The sequence below is a fragment of the Tachyglossus aculeatus genome, chromosome X3 (genome assembly GCF_015852505.1).
Source record: "Tachyglossus aculeatus isolate mTacAcu1 chromosome X3, mTacAcu1.pri, whole genome shotgun sequence".
NCBI classification, from domain to species: domain Eukaryota; kingdom Metazoa; phylum Chordata; class Mammalia; order Monotremata; family Tachyglossidae; genus Tachyglossus; species Tachyglossus aculeatus.
The window spans coordinates 13806325-13823428 of NC_052099.1; the positions used below are offsets into that span (position 1 = coordinate 13806325).

At 44.6% G+C, this 17104-nt stretch overlaps 1 protein-coding gene across 1 annotated transcript in view; it reads left to right on the top strand.

The window, feature by feature from the left end:
• The window catches only part of SHOC1 (shortage in chiasmata 1), a 105457-nt gene that overhangs the window by 9039 nt on the left and 79314 nt on the right, over positions 1-17104 (top strand). The window contains exons 4-8 of the mRNA XM_038770260.1: positions 9647-9722; positions 9827-9934; positions 12469-12568; positions 15113-15178; positions 16722-16836. Of these exons, the coding sequence (XP_038626188.1) occupies positions 9647-9722; positions 9827-9934; positions 12469-12568; positions 15113-15178; positions 16722-16836 (465 nt within the window). The remainder of the gene's footprint in view (positions 1-9646; positions 9723-9826; positions 9935-12468; positions 12569-15112; positions 15179-16721; positions 16837-17104) is intronic.

The window sequence follows — 17104 nt, forward strand, 5'->3', positions numbered from 1 at the left end:
AGTCAGTGAGGGAAAGGTAGGTGTCAATATCAGATTTTCCAAATCCGCCCAGGCACAAGTCAGTGAGGGAAAGGTAGGTGTCAATATCAGATTTTCCAAATCCGCCCAGGCACAAATCAGTGAGGGAAAGGGAGGTGTCAATATCAGGTTTTCCAAATCTGCCTAGGCACAAATCAGTGAGGTAGGTGTCAATATCAGATTTTGCAAGTGAGGGAAAGGTAGGTGTCAATATCAGGTTTTCCAAATCTGCCCAGGCACAAATCAGTGAGGGAAAGGTTGGTGTCAATATAAGATTTTCCAAATCTGCCTAGGCACAAATCAGTGAGGTAAAGGTAGGTGTCAATATCAGATTTTCCAAATCTGCCTAGGCACAAATCAGTGAGGGAAAGGTAGGTGTCAATATCAGGTTTTCCAAATCTGCCCAGGCACAAATCAGTGAGGGAAAGGTAGGTGTCAATATCAGATTTTCCAAATCTGCCCAGGCACAAATCAGTGAGGGAAAGGTAGGTGTCAATATCAGGTTTTCCATATCTGCCTAGGCACAAATCAGTGAGGGAAAGGTAGGTGTCAATATCACATTTTCCAAATCTGCCCAGGCACAAATCAGTGAGGGAAAGGTAGGTGTCAATATCAGGTTTTCCATATCTGCCTAGGCACAAATCAGTGAGGGAAAGGTAGGTGTCAATATCAGGTTTTCCATATCTGCCTAGGCACAAATCAGTGAGGGAAAGGTAGGTGTCAATATCAGGTTTTCCAAATCCGCCCAGGCACAAGTCAGTGAGGGAAAGGGAGGTGTCAATATCAGATTTTCCAAATCTGCCCAGGCACAAATCAGGGAGTGAAAGGGAGGTGTCAATATCAGGTTTTCCAAATCTGCCTAGGCACAAATCAGTGAGGTAGGTGTCAATATCAGATTTTCCAAGTGAGGGAAAGGTAGGTGTCAATATCAGGTTTTCCAAATCTGCCCAGGCACAAATCAGTGAGGGAAAGGTTGGTGTCAATATCAGATTTTCCAAATCTGCCTAGGCAGAATTCAGTGAGGTAAAGGTAGGTGTCAATATCAGATTTTCCAAATCTGCCTAGGCACAAATCAGTGAGGGAAAGGTAGGTGTCAATATCAGATTTTCCAAATCTGCCCAGGCACAAATCAGTGAGGGAAAGGTTGGTGTCAATATCAGATTTTCCAAATCTGCCTAGGCACAAATCAGTGAGGGAAAGGTAGGTGTCAATATCAGATTTTCCAAATCTGCCCAGGCACAAATCAGTGAGGGTAAGGTAGGTGTCAATATCAGATTTTCCAAATCCGCCCAGGAACAAATCAGTGAGGGAAAGGTTGGTGTCAATATCAGGTTTTCCAAATCCGCCCAGGCACAAATCAGTGAGGGAAAGGTAGGTGTCAATATCAGATTTTCCAAATCTGCCCAGGCACAAATCAGTGAGGGGAAGGTTGGTGTCAATATCAGATTTTCCAAATCTGCCCGGGCACAAATCAGTGAGGGAAAGGTAGGTGTCAATATCAGGTTTTCCAAATCTGCCCAGGCACAAGTCAGTGAGGGAAAGGTAGGTGTCAATATCAGGTTTTCCAAATCTGCCTAGGCACAAATCAGTGAGGTAGGTGTCAATATCAGATTTTCCAAATCTGCCCAGGCACAAATCAGTGAGGGAAAGGTAGGTGTCAATATCAGATTTTCCAAATCTGCCCAGGCACAAATCAGTGAGGGAAAGGTAGGTGTCAATATCAGGTTTTCCATATCTGCCTAGGCACAAATCAGTGAGGGAAAGGAAGGTGTCAATATCAGGTTTTCCAAATCTGCCCAGGCACAAATCAGTGAGGGAAAGGGAGGTGTCAATATCAGGTTTTCCAAATCTGCCTAGGCACAAATCAGTGAGGTAAAGGTAGGTGTCAATATCAGATTTTCTAAATCTGCCTAGGCACAAATCAGTGAGGGAAAGGTAGGTGTCAATATCAGATTTTCCAAATCTGCCTAGGCACAAATCAGTGAGGTAAAGGTAGGTGTCAATATCAGATTTTCCAAATCTGCTGAGGCACAAATCAGTGAGGGAATGGTAGGTGTCAATATCAGGTTTTCCAAATCTGCCCAGGCACAAATCTGTGAGGGAAAGGTAGGTGTCAATATCAGATTTTCCAAATATGCCTAGGAACAAATCAGTGAAGGAAAGGTAGGTGTCAATATCAGATTTTCCAAATCTGCCCAGGCACAAATCAGTGAGGGAAAGGTTGGTGTCAATATCAGATTTTCCAAATCCGCCTAGGCACAAATCAGTGAGGGAAAGGTAGGTGTCAATATCAGATTTTCCAAATCTGCCCAGGCACAAATCAGTGAGGGAAAGGTAGGTGTCAATATCAGATTTTCCAAATCTGCCCAGGCACAAATCAGTGAGGGAAAGGTAGGTGTCAATATTAGATTTTCCAAATCTGCTGAGGCACAAATCAGTGAGGGAAAGGGAGGTGTCAATATCAGATTTTCCAAATCTGCCTAGGCACAAACCAGTTAGGGAAAGGTAGGTGTCAATATCAGATTTTCCAAATCTGCCTAGGCACAAATCAGTGAGGTAAAGGTAGGTGTCAATTGCAGATTTTCCAAATCTGCCCAGGCACAAATCAGTGAGGGAAAGGTTGGTGTCAATATCAGATTTTCCAAATCCGCCTAGGCACAAATCAGTGAGGGAAAGGTAGGTGTCAATATCAGATTTTCCAAATCTGCCCAGGCACAAATCAGTGAGGGAAAGGTAGGTGTCAGTATCAGGTTTTAAATATCTGCGTAGGCACAAATAAGTGAGGGAAAGGTAGGTGTCAATATCAGATTTTCCAAATCTGCCTAGGCACAAATCAGTGAGGTAAAGGTACATGTCAATATCAGATTTTCCAAATCTGCTGAGGCACAAATCAGTGAGGGAAAGGTAGGTGTCAATATCAGGTTTTCCAAATCTGCCCAGGCACAAATCTGTGAGGGAAAGGTAGGTGTCAATATCAGATTTTCCAAATCTGCCTAGGCACAAATCAGTGAAGGAAAGGTAGGTGTCAATATCAGATTTTCCAAATCTGCCCAGGCACAAATCAGTGAGGGAAAGGTTAGTGTCAATATCAGATTTTCCAAATCCGCCTAGGCACAAATCAGTGAGGGAAAGGTAGGTGTCAATATCAGATTGTCCAAATCTGCCCAGGCACAAATCAGTGAGGGAAAGGTAGGTGTCAATATCAGATTTTCCAAATCTGCGTAGGCACAAATCAGTGAGGGAAAGGTTGGTGTCAATATCAGATTTTCCAAATCCGCCTAGGCACAAATCAGTGAGGGAAAGGTAGGTGTCAATATCAGGTTTTCCAAATCTGCCCAGGCACAAATCAGTGCGGGAAAGGTTGGTGTCAATATCAGATTTTCCAAAGCTGCCCAGGCACAAATCAGTGAGGGAAAGGGAGGTGTCAGTATCAGGTTTTCCAAATCTGCCTAGGCACAAATCAGTGAGGGAAAGGTAGGTGTTAATATCAGATTTTCTAAATCTGCCTAGGCACAAATCAGTGAGGGAAAGGTAGGTGTCAATATCAGATTTTCCAAATCTGCCTAGGCCAAATCAGTGAGGTAAAGGTAGGTGTCAATATCAGATTTTCCAAATCTGCTGAGGCACAAATCAGTGAGGGAAAGGTAGGTGTCAATATCAGATTTTCCAAATCCGCCTAGGCACAAATCAGTGAGGGAAAGGTAGGTGTCAATATCAGATTTTCCGAATCTGCCTAGGCACAAATCAGTGAGGGAAAGGTAGGTGTCAATATCAGATTTTCCAAATCTGCCCAGGCACAAATCAGTGAGGGAAAGGTTGGTGTCAATATCAGATTTTCCAAATCTGCCCAGGCACAAATCAGTGAGGGAAAGGTAGGTGTTAATATCAGGTTTTCCAAATCTGCCTAGGCACAAATCAGTGAGGGAAAAGTAGGTGTCAATATCAGGTTTTCCATATATGCCTAGGCACAAATCAGTGAGGGAAAGGTAGGTGTCAATATCAGGTTTTCCAAATCTGCCTAGGCACAAATCAGTGAGGGAAAGGTAGGTGTCAATATCAGATTTTCCAAATCCGCCCAGGCACAAATCAGTGAGGGAAAGGGAGGTGTCAATATCAGGTTTTCCAAATCTGCCTAGGCACAAATCAGTGAGGTAGGTGTCAATATCAGATTTTCCAAGTGAGGGAAAGGTAGGTGTCAATATCAGGTTTTCCAAATCTGCCCAGGCACAAATCAGTGAGGGAAAGGTTGGTGTCAATATCAGATTTTCCAAATCTGCCTAGGCAGAAATCAGTGAGGTAAAGGTAGGTGTCAATATCAGATTTTCCAAATCTGCCCAGGCACAAATCAGTGAGGGAAAGGTAGGTGTCAATATCAGGTTTTCCAAATCCGCCCAGGCACAAATCAGTGAGGGAAAGGTAGGTGTCAATATCAGATTTTCCAAATCTGCCTAGGCACAAATCAGTGACGGAAAGGTAGGTGTCAATATCAGATTTTCCAAATCTGCCCAGGCACAAATCAGTGAGGGAAAGGTAGGTGTCAATATCAGATTTTCCAAATCTACCCAGGCACAAATCAGTGAGGGAAAGGTAGGTGTCAATATCAGGTTTTCCATATCTGCCTAGGCACAAATCAGTGAGGGAAAGGTAGGTGTCAATATCAGGTTTTCCATATCTGCCTAGGCACAAATCAGTGAGGGAAAGGTAGGTGTCAATATCAGGTTTTCCAAATCCGCCCAGGCACAAGTCAGTGAGGGAAAGGTAGGTGTCAATATCAGATTTTCCAAATCCGCCCAGGCACAAATCAGTGAGGGAAAGGGAGGTGTCAATATCAGGTTTTCCAAATCTGCCTAGGCACAAATCAGTGAGGTAGGTGTCAATATCAGATTTTCCAAGTGAGGGAAAGGTAGGTGTCAATATCAGGTTTTCCAAATCTGCCCAGGCACAAATCAGTGAGGGAAAGGTTGGTGTCAATATCAGATTTTCCAAATCTGCCTAGGCAAAAATCAGTGAGGTAAAGGTAGGTGTCAATATCAGATTTTCCAAATCTGCCTAGGCACAAATCAGTGAGGGAAAGGTAGGTGTCAATATCAGGTTTTCCAAATCCGCCCAGGCACAAATCAGTGAGGGAAAGGTAGGTGTCAATATCAGATTTTCCAAATCCGCCCAGGCACAAATCAGTGAGGGAAAGGTTGGTGTCAATATCAGGTTTTCCAAATCCGCCCAGGCACAAATCAGTGAGGGAAAGGTAGGTGTCAATATCAGATTTTCCAAATCTGCCCAGGCACAAATCAGTGAGGGGAAGGTTGGTGTCAATATCAGATTTTCCAAATCTGCCCGGGCACAAATCAGTGAGGGAAAGGTAGGTGTCATTATCAGGTTTTCCAAATCTGCCCAGGCACAAGTCAGTGAGGGAAAGGTAGGTGTCAATATCAGGTTTTCCAAATCTGCCTAGGCACAAATCAGTAAGGTAGGTGTCAATATCAGATTTTCCAAATCTGCCCAGGCACAAATCAGTGAGGGAAAGGTAGGTGTCAATATCAGATTTTCCATATCTGCCTAGGCACAAATCAGTGAGGGAAAGGTAGGTGTCAATATCAGGTTTTCCAAATCTGCCCAGGCACAATTCAGTGAGGGAAAGGTAGGTGTCAATATCAGATTTTCCAAATCCGCCCAGGCACAAATCAGTGAGGGAAAGGTAGGTGTCAATATCAGGTTTTCCAAATCTGCCCAGGCACAAATCAGCGAGGGAAAGATTGGTGTCAATATCAGATTTTCCAAATCTGTAAATCACAAATCTGACCAGGGAACTGGAGCTGAGTATTGCGGATCCAAAAAAAAAAGACCGTTTCGTAAAAACTATTAAGGAAAAAAAACTAGCAGAAAGGTGTTTAACTTCCCAACTACGAATATGAGATCCTGAGGAAGAAGTTTTCTTAACGCGACTATCCTGCTAAGAAGAACGTTTTCAAAATGAATAGGCGTATACAGATTGCTTTGGAAGCAAGATTTTAAATACATTGCCTTAGGTTATATCATATGTTAATACTTTACAGTACTTATAACAGGTTCATTTTTAGTGCGAAAAAAAAACCCACTTGCAGAAATAATGTGCAGAACATTGATTGAATTGAGAAGAGGTCAGAAACACCATACGGATTCAGTTGTTTTAATGTAGTAGATTTTTTTTCAAACACCCCTCGATATCAAAGAAAGAATGCAGTAGATCTGTATGACATCTACTAATGAAAGCGATTTTCATTAGTGCAGTTTTGCCAAATTAGAGGATACGGAGCCCTAATCTTGGTATTATGTGTGAAATCCCAGTATTGCCCCTGGAGATGGGCTTACTTGCATTTCACCTGAATTGATTCCTTTTCAAATAATCGGTTTGTTGGTAAAAATCAAAGTGGTTTGAGTGACTTTCTTTTCGCTTTAACCCTCAATCTCCCCCCCGGGTGGCTTCTCCCCTCGAGCCTGCCTTTTTAATTTTTATATTTCAGACGCACTTGCAGTGTGAGAATTACCAGTTTTTCGGTTTTATGATAATGGATCGGTCGAATGGGCATAGATGATAAATCCCGTTCATAACCGCCTCCTAAACTTTAAGGGTATCGAAGGAGGAATTTTCTAGACCACCTGAAAAATTAACGACAAGGGAGCCTGTACTTTTCACTTGAAATGACCATTTTTTAAAAGGTTAATGGTAAATGAACTTGAAGCTTGGGTTTTCGATTTTATTTTCTTTTTCGTCGTTGTATTATCCATTCTTAGGACGGCGATTACATTTATGACGTTGATATTTTAACTGGTGCTTGTAAATGTCTCGATCTGGATATTAAACCCAAAGTTTTCCAGTCAAGTTAAAAATCCTTCTTAAGTCACGTCACTGAGACTGTGAAAGTCACGTCACTAAATACGATTGAATGAATGAATGAAGTTTTAATAATAATAACAATGATGATAGTATTTGTTCAGCGTTTACTATATTGCCGACTGATACTTCCCAAGCACTTAGTACAGTTCTCAATAAATACGATTGAATGAATCAATGAATATGTGCCAAGCACTGTTCTAAGCACTGGGGTAGATGCAAGGTTATCAGGTTGTCCCACGTGGGGCTCACGGTCTTCATCCCCATTTTCCAGATGAGGGAACTGAGGCCCAGAGAAGTGAAGTGACTTGCCCAAAGTCACACAGCTGACAAGTGGTGGAGGCGGAATTAGAACCCACGACCTCTGACTCCCAAGCACCGGCTCTTTCCACAGACCGTTAGTGTCCTAATAAAGCATAAATCAAGTATAAAGAAGCAGCATGACACAGTGGATAGAGCACAGCCCCGGCAGTTTGAAGGTCGTGGGTTCTAATCCTGACTCCGCCACTTGTCTGCTGTGTGACCTAGGGCAAGTCACTTCACTTCTCTGTGCCTCGGTTACCTGTCTGTAAAACGGGGCTGGTGACTGGGAGCCCCACGTGGGACAGGGACTGTGGGCAACCCGATTTGCTTGCATCCACCCCAGCGTTTAGTACAGGGCTTGGCACATAATAAGCGCTTAACAGATGCCATTAATTATCTCGGTTCCAGCTGCCGCCTAACTTCATTTCCTCTTTGCTCTCCCTTTGGAGGCCTCCCGCTTGGCTTTCATCTGAACCCTGTCGGGCACCGGGTCCCTGCTCCAGACCCAGAAGAACTTGTAGTCAGTCATATTTATTGAGTGCTTACTGTGTGCAGAGCACTGTACTGAGCGCTTGGAAGAGTACAGTATCACGGGCACATCACAAGAGGCATGTACCATGAAACTTTTCTAGCCTGTGAGCCCGCTGTTGGGTAGGGACCGTCTCCAGATGTTGCCAACTGGGACTTCCCAAGCGCTTAGTCCAGTGCTCTGCACACAGGAAGCGCTCAGTAAATACGAATGAATGAATGAACTTTAGTTCCTTTAATGGGATGCACTCCTGGCCTGCTGAATCTTCATCAGGGAAAATACCGGCCGGAAAGCTCATCACTAGACTCACCTCGGTCGGAGCTTTGAAACCCAGTTGGATTCCAGAATGTTCCAGGCTCGAGGAGGACCAGGTTCCGTCACGACAATAAAATTCCCGGGGTCGATCGATCAATCAATGAATCGTATTTATTGAGCGCTTACTGTGTGCGGAGCACTGTCTCGGATGGATAGTCACCGGAGACAACGCGGCGCTCGGTTTCCCTTCTGCTCTCTGCGGAGGTTCGAGACTGTGAGCCCACTGTTGGGTAGGGACCGTCTCTATATGTTGCCATCTTGGACTTCCCAAGCGCTTAGTCCAGTGCTCTGCAAGCGCTCAATAAATACAATTGAATGAATGAATGACCCCCAAAAAAGATGGGAACCCTAGTGAAAGGGTCGTTTCATTTCACGCGTGCCATTTCTGTTACCACCCTCCAAAGCAGAGTGGCTCAGTGGGAAGAGCCCGGGCTTTGGAGTCAGAGGTCATGGGTTCGAATCCCGACTCCGCCACCTGTCTGCCGTGTGACCTTGGGCAAGTCACTTAACTGCTCTGAGCCTCAGTGACCTCATCTGTAAAATGGGGATTAAGACTGTCAGCCCCACGTGGGACAACTTGATCACCTTGTATCCCCCCCCAGTGCTTAGACAATAGTTAGCACTTAACTTGTACTTCCCAAGTGCTTAGTACAGTGCTCTGCACACAGTAAGCGCTCAATAAATACGATTGAATGAATGAATGAACAAATGCCATCATTATTATTCTTATTATTAAATTGTCCCTACCTCCCCAGCCCTTTAAAATAAGCATCCTCTAGTGGTTTGCCTGAACTGTGGGCTACACACTGTGGTTTGAAAGGATGGTTTCTGAAATTGTCATTGGCTTTCCCAAAGACATTTATATTTCAGTATGTCCTGTGAGCACTGACTTTAATTCTTCTTTATTTTTAAGGGTAATATATCCATGTATAATATACATCATTAAATATATACATATATATATATCATTAAAAGGACAATTCATCGCTACATAAAGAACAAGTATTTATGGTTATGGAGCTTAACTTCTCTGTGCCTCAGTTCCCTCATCTGTAAAATGGGGATTAAGACTGTGAGCCCCACGTGGTACAACCTGATCACCTTGTATCCCAGCGCTTAGAATGGTGCTTTGCACATAGTAAGCGCTTAACAAATACCATTATTATTATTATTATTATTATTATAGCAAGATTATGATTCATTGCGGCTGTATACTTCAACTGAAGTTCTCAATGTTGGGGGAAATTTACAATCCCTGGAATACAACAAAATTAGATAAACCGTGATTTTATCGTAGCCCTTTCCAGTCAGGCTGCTCACTTTCACTACCCTTAACAAAACTGAACTTTAATAGTTTCTGGCCTGCACAACAGACTGTCAGTATTGTCCTAATGTGATTTTTAGCCCCTCGTCCAACACAAAACCACAGGAAAATAGTTGTCTGTCATTCAGCAGGCATAAAACAGCACTTAAATGGTTTATGGTAAAAACAGCAGGCCCACGAGAGGCCATTTCAAGGACTTTTTGGCTCTCCTTAAAAGAGCATTTCGGTTTATCTGCAATCGACTTCTAGCGTGTTGATGATCCTTGACTCCTCGGACCCCGCGTAGTTTTGGTTCAGCATCTACTTGGTGCAACACGCTGTTAAACACAGATGGGAATCACAGAGCCGAAGCAACGACGTCCGTCAGGCGCTTACGGCGTGCAAAGCCCAATTTGGAGGAAAATACAAGGCTGTTGGTTCGATCAGGGTCCTTTTCCCACGCGGGGGGGGTCCGTCGTGATTTCAGAAAGTGGACACGCTCACAGGGGAAGAAATAACAGTCCAGTTCAACAACAACGACCGTCAACTCTCGGTCTTCTGGGGATTGCCCCCTCGCCCGGCCCTGCGGGAGCCGGCGGGTCACGGGTTCAAATCCCAGCTCTGCCCCTTTTCTGCTGTTGGGCAAGCCACTTCACTGCTCTGGGCCTCAGTTCCCTCATCTGGGGATGGAGACTGAGCCCCAAGAGGGACGGAGACTGTGGCCAACCCGATTATCCAGCCCCAGCGCTCAGTACAGTGCCTGGCACTGTACTTTTTACACTTAACACTTTTTACACTTTTTTTGGCTTCTGTAATTCGGGAAACCATCCTGGTTTTTTGGCCCTTGTTTTTAAAGTGCGTAACAGAATGAGATAGAGTTACTTGAAGAGTTGATTTATGAGCCCGACATTTGATTAAGACTGTGAGCCCCACGAGGGACAGCTTGATCCCATTGTATCCCCCCAGCGCTTAGAACAGTGCTTTGCACATAGTAAGTGCTCAAGAAATGCCATCATACCTGTGTATATGTATATATGTTTGTACATATTTATTACTCTATTTTACTTATACAGATCTATTCTATTTATTTTATTTTGTTAGTATGTTTGGTTTTGTTCTCTGTCTCCCCCTTTTAGACTGTGAGCCCACTGTTGGGTAGGGACTGTCTCTATATGTTGCCAACTTGCACTTCCCAAGCGTTTAGTACAGTGCTCTGCACACAGTAAGCACTCAATAAATACGATTGATTGATTGATTGATTGGCACATAGTAAGTGCTTAACAAATACCATTAACATTATTATTATAAGCGCATACTGCATGCAAAACAGTGGGGCAGGTAAACAGTTGCGAGATTGGCTACCGTCCCCATCCCACACTGGGGTCACGATTTATTTTTCCCACATTTTACAGATGAGGAAACTGAGGCCTAGAGAAGGTAAATAACTTGCCCACAGCCCTATGACAGGCCTTTGGCAATGCTGGGACAGTAGATCTCCTGCCTTTCAATCCCATGCTCTTTCCATCGTATTTATTTAGCGCTTACTGTGTGCAGAGCACTGTACTAAGTGCTTGGGAAGTACCAGTTGGCAACATCATCATCATCATCATCATCAATCGTATTTATTGAGCGCTTACTGTGTGCAGAGCACTGTACTAAGCGCTTGGGAAGTACAAATTGGCAACATATAGAGACAGTCCCTACCCAACAGTGGGCTCACAGTCTAGAAGATCAAACAGCAGTATTCATTCATTCAGTCGTATTTATTGAGTGCTTACTGTGTGCACAGCACTGTACTAAGCGCTTGGGAAGTAAAGTTGGCAACGTATAGAGACGGTCCCTACCCAACAGCGGCCTCACAGTCTAGAAGATCTTGTTCGCCCTTCGTTTTCTTGTCCCTTGTGTGACTTTGGGCCAGCTACTGAACGTCTCCGGGCCTCAGTTTTCTCAGCTGTAAAATAGAGGTTTAAATACCTAATAATAATTATTAATAATAACTATGGTATTTGCTAAGCGCTTACTACGTGCCAGGCACTGTACTAAGCGCCAGGGTGCATACCAGCATATCAGGGTGGACACAGTCCCTGCCCCACACGGGGCTCACAGTCTCAGTTCTCCTTGTACAGGTGAGATAACTGAGGCCCAGAGAAGTGAAGTGCCCAAGGTCACACAGCAGACAGGTGGCAGAGGCGGGATTAGAACCCATGACCTTCTGAATCCCAGGCCCGGGCTCTATCCACTATGCTGTGCTGCTTCTTCCTTCCACTTGGATTTGAACCCCGTGTGGAACAGGGATCCGGCCTAACTGGACTGGGTTGCGTCTATCCCGACGTGTAATACGGTACTTGGGACGTAGTAAGCGCTCGACAAATACCGCCATTATTATTTTCCTTCTTCAACTGGATGGCTTCAACGATCTGTCATCTGTAAAATTGCGATTCAGTACCTGTTCTCCCCCCTCCCTAAACCGTGAGCCCCATGTGGGACAGGGACTGTATCCAAACAGATTAACTTGTAGCGCTGATTAACCCCAATGCTTAGAACAGTGTTTGACACACAGTAAGCGCTTAATAAATGCTGTTATTATTGCCACGTTAATACAGTCACTCGTCCTATGGATTACTGCATCAGCCTCCTTGCTGACCTCCCTGCCTCCTGTCTCTCCCCACTCCAGTCCATACTTCACTCTGCTGCCTGTGTCATTTTTCTACAAAAACGCTCCGGACACGTTTCTCCGCTCCTCCAGAAAATCCAGGGGTTGTCCGTCCATCTCCGAATTAAACAAAAACTCCTCACCATTGGCTTTAAAGCACTCAATCGCCTTGCCCCCTCCTAGCTGACCGTGCTACTCTGTAATTTATCGATTGATTGATGTATATTTATCTAAATTGTACTCTCTGAAGTGCTTAGAACAGTGCTCGGCACACAGTAAGCACTCAATCAACAAGAGTGAACGAATAATGGAGCTTAAAATACAACTTCATCATTCAATCAATCAATCAATCAATCAGTAGTATTTATTGAGTGTCTCTGCACCCAGTTAGAATTAAGTTACCACTCAGTGGTAGAATTGTAATGGTAGAATTAAGTGCCACTTAGTCCAGTTTTTTTTTTGTTTTTCTTGCACAGGATGAGAATTATAAGAATTCAATGCTTTCAGCTCCCAAAGAAGATAATAATTTTTCTCCTGTGGAACGTTTGGCCGAAGAGTCATCTCAGCATCCAGGAGGTATGCTCTCCCTCTCTTTTAAAGATTTTACATTTAAAGAATTATTTTTGGAGCGCTGGCGAAGTCTGGAGCGGTCTTTGGCAGATCATCTCAAAAGCTGGGTCTTAATGCGCTTAATGCATACGACCGAATGGGCCGAACCGAATGGACCGAACGTTTTTATAGAAAATGAGAGTGAAGTATGGAGTGGAGTGGGTCAGCAAAGGCCCTGATGCCGTAATTAAGGCAGGAAAGGCTAAGTGCTTGGATTAACACGGTAACAGTTTGGATGGAGGAGAGGAAAGGGCAGAAACAGAAACTCCTCAGCATCAGCTTTAAGGCACACAATTAGCTCTCTCCCTCCTACCTAACCTCGCTGATGGCCAGCTACTTACCCAACCCACACATTCCACTCTTCTAACACCATTCTACTCCCTGCAACTTCATTCATTCATTCAATCATATTTATTGAGCGCTTATTGTGTGCAGAGCACTGTACTAAGCGCTTGGGAAGTACAAGTTGGCAACATATAGAGACGGTCCCTACCCAACAGTGGGCTCACAGTCTGCAACTTATCTCAACTGTCCCACCACCGACCCCTGGCCCACATCCTTCCCCTTCTCCCCACCTTCAAAACCCTCCTCAAATCACGTCTCCTCCAACAGGCCTTCCCCTTGCTCCCTCCCCCTTCTGCATCACCGATGCATTTGGATCCTTGACCTTTGGGCATCTGATATTCACCCCACCCTCAACCCTATGGCATTTATATACGAATCTTTAAAGTATTTATTATAAATTACTTATTCACATTGATATCCGTCTCCCTCTCTAGACTGTAGGCTTGTTGCTGCCTGTTTATTATCATACCGTACTTTCCAAAGCACTTAGTACAATGCCTTGCACGCAGCAAGTGCTCGATAAATACGATTCAACGAATGGACGAAGAGGTCTGCTGGCTCTGTCGCGTCGTATTCTGCCAAGCGCTTAGTACAGTGCTCGGCATCTCTAGTCTCTTTTAATGACTGTCTCCCTTGTAGACTATGCATCTACCAACTCTGTTGTACTTTCCCAAGCGCTTAGTACGATGCTCGGCACACAGTAAGCATTCAGTAAATACCACTGACTGACTGACTGGCAAATAGATTCCCACATCTGAAGTCATTCTTTCCATCGGCATACGCTCACTTGAGTCTCACTCACCCTCAAATCCCTGTTGCTGTCACTGAAACAAATACGACATCGGATTTATAGACATAGAGTGATTCGTCCCCCATCCTTGATACCTAATAGTAGCACTTAATACTTTGAGACAACAGAAGAGGTATTTTAAATGACAGCAGCCATGAGCCTAGGGGGTCTATGCAATTTAGCAATATCTAGCAATTTCGCTATTGTATGCAACTGTTTATCACCTGGAGTTCATTAATGCCGAACTTTCTTTTTACAAATTACCTTCCCAACTTTTTAGGAAAATAGATTCGACCAGTGATCCAGGCATGACGAAAGTATTCGTAAACTCCGATCCGTTCGTTTTGATTGACTCTGAAGAGATGCAATCTCCTGACCAGAACAGCAACCGAGAACTCTCCATAACCGAAGACCCTTCAAAAGCACTTCAAGTCCTTCCAAAACCAAATCCAGGTAATGCATTGGAAGTATTTATTGGCTAGCCAAACACCGTGAAGCTTATTTTCCTGATTTTTGGTTCTCGCCTGGGCTGTGCCCACACACGACGGCTGAGTGAATGTAATTTTGAAAGGCTCCACAAGTTTCTTATTTGCAGCTCCATTGTTGGTCAGTCGGAAAGAGAAAGAGCGGTCAGAGAAGCTGAGTAAAGTACTTAGTTTGGTGGCGGTCAACTTTTCCCACATCTCGTCAGCTTTAATAGAGATAATAATAATGATAATAGTCGTGGTATTTGTTAATCAATCAATGGCAATATTGAGCCCTTACTGTGTGCAGAGCACTGTACTAAGCACTTGGGAGAGTACAATGCAGCAGAATTAGCAGACACGCTCCCCGCCCATAATGATCTTACAGGCTAGAGGGGAAGACTGACATTGATATGAGCAAATAAGTAATATGTGATATATAATTTAAAGATCAGTGCTGTGGGGTTGAGGCTGGGGTGAGTCAGATGTCCAAAGGTCACAGATCCAAGCGCACAGACAATGCAGAAGGGAGGGTGAGCCAGGGAAAAGAGGATTGAATCAGGGAAGGCCTCCCGGAGGAGATGTGACTTGAATACTGCTTTGAAGGTGGAGAGAGTAGCGATCTGGCGGATATGGAAGACGGGGGAGTTTCAGGCCGGGGGAAGGAGGTGGGAAAGGGGTCGGCGGAGAGAGAGACGAGATCGGGACACAGCGAGTAAACGGGCATGAGCGGGACTGTAGTAGATCACAGTCTAGGAAGGGAAACAGGTATTAAATCCCCATTTTGCAAGTGATGGAACTGAGGCCCAGAGACGTCAAGCAGCCCCCCCAGGCTCCCACAACAAGTTTAGTGGCCGAGCCAGGATTAGAACCCAGGGCCTCTGATTCCCAGCCTCTTGCTCCTTTAACTAGGCCGCACTGTTTTCACATCCCTCCACTGGCTGTGCGCGTTTCCTAGCGTGATCCACGTGTCCCATTGTAGGTTTCTCTGAGTCTCCCTTGGACTGTGACCGTGAAGGCCCTTTAAGGGTTGGATTTTTCTGCTTTTCTCCCTGCCATCTCCACAGTCTTGGGGCCTGCCTAGTAGACAGCTCTGAGAAGTGACCATTCTCTGCTCCTTTGTTGCTGAAGCTCTGGTGTGAAGTTGTCCGGAGATCGCCTTCGTCGGCGTCTTTGACCCCGCCGGGAGTCTGACGTTGAATTTTTTTTTACTAGCGTGGATGTGAAACTTTTCAATCCAAATATAACGTCAGCAAGCAGTTTCAAATATGCGGGCCAATGAACCTGGCTTTTTGACGGTGGTAATGGCGTGCAGGTTGTTCTCGCCGTACTGTTTAATTTCCTAAATTCCCCCCACCGTGTGAAGTACACTGTTGATTTCAGAGGTGCCCGGAAAGCGATGTGGCTTAGTGTAAAGAGCACGGGCCTGAGAGTTAGGAGGTCGTGGGTTCTAATCCCTGCTTCGCCACTTGCCTCCTGTGTGACCCTGGACGAGTCGCTTCACTTCTCCGTGCCTCAGTTTCCTCATCTGTAAAATCCATACTGGATAGAGGAGCAGCGTGGCTCAGTGGAAAGAGCCTGGGCTTGGGAGTCAGAGGTCATGGGTTCTAATCCCAGCTCCTCCACTTGTCTGCTGTGTAACTTTGGGCAAGTCACTTCACTTCTCTGTGCTTCAGTTACTTCATCTGTAAAGTGGGGATTTAGTCTGAAAGCCCCATGTGGGACAACCTGATTATCTTGTATCCCCTTAGAACAGTGCTTTGCACATAGTAAGTGCTTAACAAGTGCCATTATTATTATCATTATTATTATTATTGAGCATGGGCTTGGGAGTCAGTAGGTCATGGGTTCTAATCCTGTCTCCACCACTTGTCTGCTGCGTGACCTTGGGCAAGTCACTCCAACTTCTCTGTACCTCAGTTCCCTCATCTGTAAAATGGGGATTGAGACTGTGAGCCCCATGTGGGGCAGGGACTGTATCCACCCCAGTGTTTAGTACAGCGCCTGGCACATAGTGAGCACTTAAAAAACACAAGAATTATTATTATTACTTTAGACTGTTAGCTTGTGGGATAGGGGTTGTGTCTGACCTGATTTTCTTGTATCCACCCCAGTATTTAGTACAGCCCATCTGAAGCTCTTATCAAATACCACGGTTATTGTTATTGAGAGAGGATGTCTGTGGCCGTCTGTCTCCTTTGACTGTAATGCTCCCTCTCAAATACTATTATTAATAATAAGTTTCCACCACTCCTGAGACGCAAAAGGACTGTAAACAAAATTATGAGACCAAGAAAGATCACCTTTCAAGAAAATACTCCAAATAGCATTTATTTGGAACATAAATAAATGCTAAAGGAAAAAGAGGAGCGTTTGCCGAATGTACAAAACATAAAAATCTGACATCCTTAAGGTAGATTTTCACCATTTTTCATGAGTAATTTCAATAACTTACAGATCTTTTGATACGTGTAACTTCCTAATTGTAATTCCCCTTTTGTTTCATCCGCCGTTACCGAAGACAAAATCTTGAAGGACCGTTCGGCGGTAAATGAGAAGAGTCCGCCATCTACGCAAACCCCCTTGAGCAAACTGCCCTCAGAGGATCCCCTCCCCGAGAACAATGACCTTTCCAGGTACACCATTAGGGACCGTGGTTAATTACTTTTTAACAGTCAAAAGCTCTCCTATTTGCAATCCTCGTGTCGCCACGCTCCTCTTCGGTAAAAATGACTTGCCTGCTTACCCAGGGATTCTTCCGATCACTTAGCTTGAGTCCCTGTGGGGTCTTGGTAACTTTTTCCATCGATAGTATTTCTAATCACTGGTATGTATTGGGCACCAACTGTCTGCAGAGCACCGTGATAAGTGTTTAAACCTTTTCAACTCTGTCGGGGTGGACAC